General features: G+C 45.5%; 1 protein-coding gene across 5 annotated transcripts in view; it reads right to left on the bottom strand.

Moving 5' to 3' along the window:
• Positions 1–1,567: 1,567 nt before the first annotated feature.
• The window catches only part of LOC102684544 (CMP-N-acetylneuraminate-beta-1,4-galactoside alpha-2,3-sialyltransferase), a 90,498-nt gene continuing 82,236 nt past the window's right edge, over positions 1,568–9,829 (bottom strand). For all 5 annotated transcript variants that reach the window (XM_069193961.1, XM_069193962.1, XM_069193960.1 and 2 more), the window contains 2 exons: positions 8,552–8,698; positions 1,568–3,848 (listed from right to left, as the gene is read on the bottom strand). In XM_069193961.1, the coding sequence (XP_069050062.1) occupies positions 3,759–3,848; positions 8,552–8,698 (237 nt within the window). In that variant the 3' untranslated portion in view covers positions 1,568–3,758. The remainder of the gene's footprint in view (positions 3,849–8,551; positions 8,699–9,829) is intronic.

Genomic DNA, 9,829 nt, shown 5'->3' with positions numbered 1-9,829 from the left:
AATGGGCGAACCCCCAGATGTGCTTTTTTTCCCATTTTATCCCAGGTTAGGCTGGTACTGCTCAACCTGGCGCAACATTTCTGGAAGCGACTGCTTCTGGACTCTGTAATGACAACGAAGTTGTTCTTTTAAAAAGAACACACACCCACTACTACAACAGCAATTAAAGAGCAGGAGGTCAGCTCATAATATTCAGCTCTGATAATTACAAACTGGCATTCAAGAAACTAAATGACCTCTGACTGGTGCTTACTGGAACTGTAATGGAGTGCATCTTAAAAGGTAACTTTCCCCAGCACTGTCACATCTAAAATACATACAACACAAAAATGAGTGTACAGTATGAAAATGGAAGACCTCACAGGCAAGATTCTTTTTATTGATAAGACAAAATTGGCTGGCAGAAGAGAAAGGCCAGAGTATTCCTCCCCTCTCCCTCTCTCTGACCTTTACAATGTTTCACTGATGCACAAACATCTCAGCAAACATTTACTGCACAACAGTGACTCAGCTTAGATTCATTGGGCGTTTGTTTATGCTGGACAAATGGTCGTAAACATTTTGTTTTCATTTTTGGAACACACCAAACAAAAACGGGACAACTGCAACCTCAGAATGTGTGAAACATTTCCCCCTTGATATGCCATAGCTTATATGGAGTGAACAGTGTGAGGAGGTGCCCAGATCTTTTTTGCAAAACTCTCAAGAGATCCTTTGGCATAGTAACCTTATACTACAACAGGGATCCTGTATGCAACGCAAAACAATACCAAAAGAATATTTGGAAAATTAACTCCATTCAGTAAATACTCTGTTTAACAGACTATTAGTGGTGAAGGGGTGTCAGTAAGTGCTGAATGTCCATTAAATCATTCATTCAAACAAATTACATTACGTGAGCTCCAAAACACTACTATATGAAAAAATACTTCCTGAATCTTTCTACTTATTTATTGAACAATTGCATTCAGCACACAGAAAGAAAACTGTTCCTGTGCCTTTTTTATCACAAATGCAGAAGCTCAAATGCTCTTTATATCGTGTGTCCTAAATATACTGCATGAAATCTGCTAAAACATACAGAACACAAAACACCCGTCACAAGCATTGACCTGCCCCACCCAGGCACCCCGATAATTTTAAACCTACATTATGTACTATTTTTACCTTGTTTCATTCATTGTTTGTGCATTTCCCCGTTATTGCAGGTAAAGCTAGATATTTAGGATTTTACAGACAATATTATTCTTCAGTAAAATTTGACAGTTAAATCTGAAGTCCTGTAAAGTAAAGTCTGTTAAACTGAGGATTACAATACAATACTGTACTAGCCAAACATGACAAAGGTTTGCACATTTCTTAAGGCCACTGGGCCTCCTAGGGTCCAGACATTGAAAGCAGAATGTTTTGGGATGTCTCAGTGCTGGCTGACAAGGCTCTTCACTGTACAGTACTTTACACAACACAGGCAAGAGGTGGCTAGTTCATGGAGGGAGGTCAGAGTGGATTGTGCAGCAGCTGGAGTTAGAGAGAGTGAGGTACACTTCAAAACATAAACAACAAGGGAAAAGATGCCACATGGTTTATTTGTCTTTGACTTCAGGCTGAACGATCTTTACAGCGACCAACAAATATGTGAAAATAATACACAACAGAATAAAATAGATATACTGTATAGTGTACCACCAATCAGCAGCAAACTGGAACTATATAGTACCTGTAAATAATGTTCGCTTCCTAAACTTTCTGAAGTTTACAGGCTTATCCTATTGTGAAAGTGCTCTCTGGGAATTTGCTTGCCCAACATCAAGCCAGAAGGTTTGACATCTAACGCAGCAAAAATAAGAGAAACACCAGCAAATGAATTAAAAATAACTCTACTAATATACAGTCATTCAGTATAACTCTCTACTAATACACAGTAAATCTTTCCAGATCTCAGTTTAACGCTGTCAACATCTAGCACCATCTGCTACGATCATCTCTAGCAAAAAAAGCCTCAAGATCTGAAGGGTTGTCTTGTGCTCTTTTAACAGTTAAAAAAGGAAAAACTTGATTAACATAATCATAATTTTCACTTGTGTCTGGAAAATGTTAGCCGTATGTAACGTGAACACTGAACATAGTTGTGAATACAATTGAAAATTAAAAACATGAGGTTTCTGGAATAGTCAGTCTCTTTTTTTCCAAATTCCTTCATACAGAGAATACTATAATCCAGTTACACTTGTCAGTGGAGTCAGTGTTTATATAATTGGGATTGGAAAAAAAATATAATTCTACTAGAAACTTCAGGTAATTTATGCATTAACTGCATAGGCAAAAGAAAGGAGGAATATATACTCTTGATCTGTTTTTATCAACAGTGGCACCTCATTGGTAATCAAACCATATCCAAACCTTTACTTCTCGATTGGTCAACTAATAATACATTTTATACATTATACTGCATTGGTAAGAAAACACTTTTACTGGGATCTGCTGTCACGCTGGCACGGTCTTCTGTACCATCTGAGAGAAGCCCAGGGTGGCCTCCGGAGGGGACACAGGTCTGTTTCCAAAAAACATTGGCCCAGGCCGTACAGCTCTAAGTTGCTGCAGACGGGTTGCTTCTCCAGAAACCTTGCTGGGCAGAAACAGAAGCGAGCACCCATGCAGCTCGGCTTTCCCACAACACGCGTCTTTCTGTCTTTTAAAGAACACATTGCCACTAACATTGGTGCTCTGACTGCTGAAGGTCCACTCGGTCAGTCTTTTTCAAAATAAATATTTTTCCCCCGTCCCCCGTGTTCAACACTGAAAGAGACGCAGTGCAGGACAAAATCAAACGAAACCGCAGCTGAACGACAGTAACACTGAGAAGCAGTAAAAGCTACCAGACTGAATATCAGCCTTCAGAATGGAACCATTCTGGAACCTGAGTCGGGTGTGTTCTCAGGAAGCACAACAGACGGGCGCTGACGTACGGTACACTGGCCGCGTCTCGTCACCGAGACCGGCGCGCCGGCTCAAGACTCAAACTCAAACTGTGCTCCCCTGGCCGTTGGCAAAAAAAAAACCCAGAATAAATAAAAGACCTGCCCTTGTTTTCCGCGGAGAGAAAAGAAACGGCAGACGCCTCAAAGTCACAACCATAAAAACTCAAAAGAGGAAGAGGTGATGGGGAGCAGTTCCAAAATTAAAAGCTGCACCTTGCCCTTGTCGACAGGCATGACCTGGATATGCCCACTGACATCCGGACGGAGAGATTCCTGTACAAGCAGTTGTGAATGGGTGGTGCGGACCATTAAAAACGCACGGTAAATCTTTGATGTTGACTCTGTGAATACATTCAAGCAAAAAGTGGAGGGCACCTCCTCCAGAGGTACATTTGGCACAAAAACCAGTATCTTCCAGTCTTCTTATTTATATTAGTTTTATACGTTTTTTTAGACTCAGCTTTTCTGTTATTCTTGTCGCTGGATATCCCCCAATTCCGCTCTAATAGTTCAAAAAGAAAGAATGTTTTACGGGAGGAATTCTGTAGTGTAAATCACATCCTCCAAAACGGCCTTTTCTGTCTTAAAGGCACATGCCAGTTCAAACAGGGTGACCTTCTATCCCCCGGGGCGGTGAGGAAGAGAAGAGAGGGCTGTGCACTGCTTCAGAGCTCACAGGACCTCGATCACAGCCGCACTCTGCCGTCCGGTCTCTCTCCGTCTCCCAGCACGCCCCCTAAACGCCGGAGTCCGACGGGAACAGGGCTTCCAGCGGGGGCTTCAGATCCCATTCGTCATGTCTGTGATGACCTTCGCCTTCACCAGCTTGCGGAGAAACTCCTTCTCCTTTGAAATGTTGTGTGTCCAGGACTGTGTTTAGAGAATAAAAAGAAAAAAAAAAGAGGAGAATTAAAAGAATGAAGTTCAGTTGGTGGGAAGACCTGTGCAGCAGCAGCACACAAGCACCATAAGCCATTGTATGTGACCCACTAAACCCTGGGGAATAAAAACAGGTCAAGCAACAAATGCGTGCAGAGATATTCTTTTATGCGACGCTTATTGATGTAAACAACATCGCACATTATCTACGTTTCAAGCTGAACATGTTGCTAGTGCTCCTTTGATCACATAATTCCAGATCTTCCTAGTGGCAGTGACAGTAAGAGACAAAACCCGCATTAAGGGATCACCCTAGAGTCAACAAACCACTGCAGAGACCATTGAGCCATTCAAACAAAGCCCCTGCTGGTAACTCAAGGGTTTATAGAACACCACAGTGAAAGCAGAGGATATGGAATAAAGCAGGATTACCTGACAATGATACAGGGAACACTGTGCTCAGTCGCAGAGTAGGGAAAACTTTTGTGACTGAGTCAATTCAAAGGAATAGAGACAGGTTTAAAAAAATCATTCAAAAGACCCAAGGATGAATTTTCACCGGCTGTTGTGCCACAGACAAATGCCTGAAACCACAAAAACACGACAGTCTGTCCTATTGGAATAGTACCTTTGGAATTCAAAGGCTTCATGTTGTCTGCATGGTGCTGAAGGGTTCCATGAGCTAAGCTTGGTCTAGATTCCATAACATTACTACATACGCCTGTGAGCTTCATCTATCATGAGCGGCTTGCAACTGCTTTTCAAGATGCTGTTGCTGAAGGACAGACTGCAGACAGGACACACTGCTGGACACTGAGCATGGCATAGTGTGTTCTTCTGCCTGCACCTCATCTGGTAAGAAATCTGCCTGCCTTACGACGGGTTTTGCTCAATCGTGTCCAACGTCTGTCATACAAGTTGACAATATGAACCGAAGCTCAGACCAGTACAGGGAGGTTTTTTTTTTTACCGCACAGTTCACCATTTCTAGACGGTAACAAATTCATGTGGGAAAAGAACTAAGATCACTGTGAGGTTGTAAGGAGAAATTAATTACGCAAAGAAACCGAAAGAATAATAAAGAACTAATAAAGATGTCCAGTAAAAAAGTCTAAGTGACAAACTGCTCACAAGCTTCCAAGGACTTGTAATACAGCAGCAAAATAAGGAAATGTGTATGATTTAAACTATGTCACCCTAAAGCACTTCAGGAGCATTTGGTTGCTAAATTAATTTTTTTCTTTTGAAACTTAAGTCCCAGTGGAGCTGTTCCAGGTTAATTTCTGGGCCAGCTCTGTCACGCTGATTTCACGGGCGTGTGAGGAACGAGCCTCCTCCGTGTGTCACAGCTGCTGAGAAATCACTCAATCTCAGCGCTGAGGCCTTGAGCACCAGCCTGCAGGAGATCTGTCAGCAGGGGATGCTTCTTTGCTTTTTAACACGCTGTGACACTGAAACAGGCTTCCAGCGGGCAGCTGGGTCATGACACACCAGCCAGCCCTGAAACAGGACTCTCCTGAGCTATGTTAAGAGAGCGCAAGTGTAAATGCTAAGACGGGGAGAGCAAGGAAATGCCTTTGCGCAAGGAGAAGCTGAATGATGATGAAAAACGTGCGCAAGGCGTCTGCTTTCTGGGTCGATTTGTAAAAATTCCTTCCAGGAATGAAGGAGCAACCTTTTGAGCTCTCTTCCTACTCTGCCTGACGTGGCGGGTGGGGGGAGAGGTTACCAGAGGGAGGGAGGGCGGCAGAAATGTTAATTTCCTTGACGCTAACATAGCAAATCACACTCAGCTGGGACCCGTCTGTCTGTCCGCAGGTTTCGGTGCTCGTTTAATTATCTCCCCCCTCCTGCTCCGCGTGTGTGGGCTTCGGCCGGTCTCGGCCCCTCGCTCCGCCTGTCCTGCTCGGAGGAGGGCTCCCATCACCCCCAAGGCAGGGACTCCTGCGCCGCGGTTAGGTCCTGCCCCTGCAAACCACACTGTGCGCTGTGTGAATCAGTGCTGAAATGCCTGGCCTTTTAAATCAACAGACCGGAGGCTCCCCTGTTCAGTCTTGCCTCTTCTCCGCTTGATGCGTGCCTTTCTCGGTCTTCCGATGAAGCGCCAAACAACTTTGGAGCGGTGAATAACCATACTGAACTTGTGCTACAGTGATAATAGGAGCGGCGCACCTCACAGTCTTTAAAAGATGAAAAATGTAAAATAACCTTCCTCTATGGAAAATCAATTTAAAAAGTAAGGCATGATGCAGCACGACAGCGCTTCAGTCTTTGATCTCTGACATTTTTAGCCCAGGTCATGGCGGCCTTTATCACAAAGGGTTCTGTAGTTTTTAACAATTCAGGAGTTGGCTGAACCTTAAACCTATTTTTTTCCCCCCATGTCAAACTGTACAGATTCCGGAAGCACAAAACAGTCTTGGTGGTAAAACCTTCCTTCACAGGTGGTCTGACAGCATCTCCAAAGATAAAAATAAATCTTGACATTACAAATGTTATAAAACGTAAGTTTTAGCACTCCTATGTTTTAACACGGCCTCAAGACATTGTTAACTGCGTGTCTTCCATTTGTGCCGGTCCATGTGTTCTCTGGGCAATGACGTCCATTTATCTGGTCAGAAGAACCACAGATAAAAAACAGGATCTGTCCACCCTTCCTGTATGAAGACCGTCTCCAGCAGTTAAAAGACATGCAGTCGAGCCTTTCTAATTAGCAGAGAGTTCATGCAAGGAAAGAGAGACGGGAGACATTTCCTGCTGTCCTGAACATGACATTCAACACTGAGAATCAATTACACTTCCATCCCCCCCCAAAAAAAAATCCAACCCTGGTTTAATCACCCAGAAATTCCTGCTGCGGGGTCACACAGAAACAATTACTGCGCTCTCAATAATTCACCCCCGTCGAGAAGGAGCCGGACGGAACTGCAAACTGAAACCCAAGAGAGGCATGTGGCTGTGAAGAGCTAGGATGCCGAGGCCTTGAAAGACTGGATAGCATCTCCATTGGCGAAACAATACTGCTGGGCCACTAGAATACTCTCCACCAAGACAAACCCAAGACAACGCATAACCATTTGCGTTCAGAGAGAAGATAATATCATACATCATATATGACTCAGCTGTTTTTTTGGCATGGGCTATTTTGTGGCAAGATTAATGACAGTGAAACGAAAGGTCTCAAAAAAACGACAAAAGCTAAACGCAGTAAAGACCGCAGGTGATCTACCATTCTCCTCAGCCTGCGCAACACTGATAAACCCCCCTGCTGAGCTGCAGCCTTGACAATGTTCAGTCTTTCGTTTTTTGGAGTTGACTCCTGGAGAGGGAACTGGAACGGCGGGAAAAAAAGACACAAATATCAAACGGAGGAAAGGAATGTCACTCACTACCCTCTCCGAACACAGCAGAAAAGAAAACCGAATAATAAATTCTGTTATTTCAAGAAAGACTGTAGAAAACAAGGGAAGCGGCCACGAGCAATGATCGGAAAAAGAAGAGAAGACTCGCTCCAGAGGAACTCAGAACCTGCTGCCTGAGCCACCTCCACCAGTTCCGATTCCGAATTCGGAGAGAACCTTCTTCCAGGGATCTCCAGCCACCACAGGAAGCTGTAGTGCTCCTGCAGCCGTGCAAGATGAAACAGGGGTCCATTCTTCTGCTTTAGGGGGTCTCCATCTGAGGTTTTTGTGCTTAAGGAAATCCCAAGATTCCCTCAAGATGCATGAAAAGCAGAACTATCAAAGCTGACATCCTGGGTAAAATCTTCTATTGTTTAGTACATCATACTCCTGTTCTCCCCCCTGAGGAGCGGCTACATACAATGGCTTTGTCAGGATTATACTACAATGGACAACCTGCAGCGCAGAAAAAGACCTGCCATTTAAAACCTTCAGAACGTTTTTATTTTGCTATTGTCAACACAGCCCTTTTTTATGTTAGTTACATGTAAGCCCTACAGCCAAGTACAAATCCCTTTAATGAACAACACACTCGCTGCCACACTGCCTGCAGACACTGGTGCATCCTTTTAACAGTGAGCGTGGTGGGGGGGGGATAGTGATGGGTATAACCACCTCGGCAACAGTGAACAGAGTAGCGACAGCCCTCGCAGCACACTTTGTAAAGAAGAGCCTGGCCTGAGAGCTTTTTAAAGGAGCCTCTCACAGCGTGAAGTTGAAAAGTAACCCAAAACCCATGCCTCGATTAGCCTGTCCTTCAGCGCTGGGATTAGGTGCTGTAGACACCATTTGAGCTGCGGAGCAGTGTTATTTTAATCCATCAGGACTCGCGAGTCTTAAGAAAACATCATTAAACCGGGGCAACAGTGTGTGAGCTCCTCAGCCATCAAGCACCGCTGCTGCTGAATGACTGGCTCAGGCTGAAGCCTGGGGGGAGGAGGACATGAATGACGAAACGCCACCGACTGTTCCTCAGATAACTGGCTGATAGCAGCTCCCTGCAGCCCAGAAGAGGCTGGGCACTTGTACTACACATGGTCAACCGAGGGCTCCGTTACAGCAGCGCACCCTGCTAAGGAGTGATGTTTGTCAAACTGTACTTGCTGTGAATCTCTGTTTGCACATCTGAATTCTCTAGGAAAGGACAGAAGGAGTGTTTTATGGAGTGCACGAGCACAAGAAGGAACTGCGCTGAAACACACGGCAGACAACACGTAACCTTTGAGCTCATACCTCTTTAATAGCAGACATCTTCACAGTCTCGTAGTAGTGTAGAGGAGCATGGGGGCTGTTCATGTCGTATCCAAATCCGGCCACAGCTACCTCATCGCAGTTATGGAGAGCCATTGTTATAGCAACTGTTCCTAGTGTTGGAATATTCTGTAAAAGACAGGATACAACTGTAAGGTACACGCAGCAGCACAGCGCCTCAGAGCACCGAGCGTAACACAAGGACCCTACGGCTGATGACCAGGACAGCCTTGCCTGAATTACAGGCGGAAACTTATTTTTTTTTATTATCCCAAGGATTTAATTCAGGATTTAGCTTTTAAAATGTTAAGGTATTCAAAGAAGGGTGTGAAAACATCTGTACCGCCCTACAAAAAGAGGCCAACTACAAATTAAAACTGCGTAACACTGAGCCATTGTACCATATATTGTGTATGGCATTGTAGTGTATAGGCATATTGTATTCCCTTCCTCACATATGCAAACACACAAAAGAGATCTGCCAATTCACAAGAACCACACAGATCTGAGACTCTGCACAGGAGTGTGTGCATGAAAAACGACCCTGTAGCTGGACTTTTTTTTTTTTACATCCCCGGCAGTGAAGAACCGAGCGGTCTTTGTGTTTCATTTGGCTCCCTTCAGCAGTGAGTGACAGGCGGCAGCCCTGAGGTTAATGGCCGCGCAAGAGCTTATCAGCGTGCCACCCCGAGCGACGGAATTAATCCTCGTCCCCGGAGCCTGGCGAGGGGCTGATAAGGCCGCGGTGTGCCACGCTGACTGCCGGGTCCTCGGGTCCCAGTCTCCACGGCAACCGCGGCCCTCGCGCGGGCGGGCGGGCGGGACAGGCAAGGCCAGCGCCTTCGCCGGAGGGGCTGCAGCGACAGCAGCAGGAAGCAGGAGGGACCGGGACCGGGCCCGGGCGGCCCAGCCAGCGGCGTCAAGCCCGACATTCGCTGCTGTTACAGCAGGATCTTGATCGCTTTAGCACAAAAGGTGCCAGGATGCAACAGGAAAACATGCGTTTAGATTTCACAAAGCACAAGGAAGAGTATCTTGATGAGGTGATACCGCCTTCTCCCCGAGAGAGGACAGCACGAAAGTGTTCCCCTATGAAGGTGCTTCTGTTGCACCACACAGGAAGAACCTGGGCACAGGTGCCTTAATACTTCAGACTGGGCCACCCTCACAGCTTCGCCTGCAGCTGCACTATCACTGCCACATCCCACTGGTAAGGCAAACCCAAACGAAGCCGCAATCTAACATTTTGCTAGTCCCAAC

This window comes from Lepisosteus oculatus, chromosome 9 (assembly GCF_040954835.1).
Source record: "Lepisosteus oculatus isolate fLepOcu1 chromosome 9, fLepOcu1.hap2, whole genome shotgun sequence".
NCBI classification, from domain to species: Eukaryota; Metazoa; Chordata; class Actinopteri; order Semionotiformes; family Lepisosteidae; genus Lepisosteus; species Lepisosteus oculatus.
Note: the sequence above shows the minus strand (reverse complement) of the source record. Positions and strands in the feature narration are given on the sequence as shown.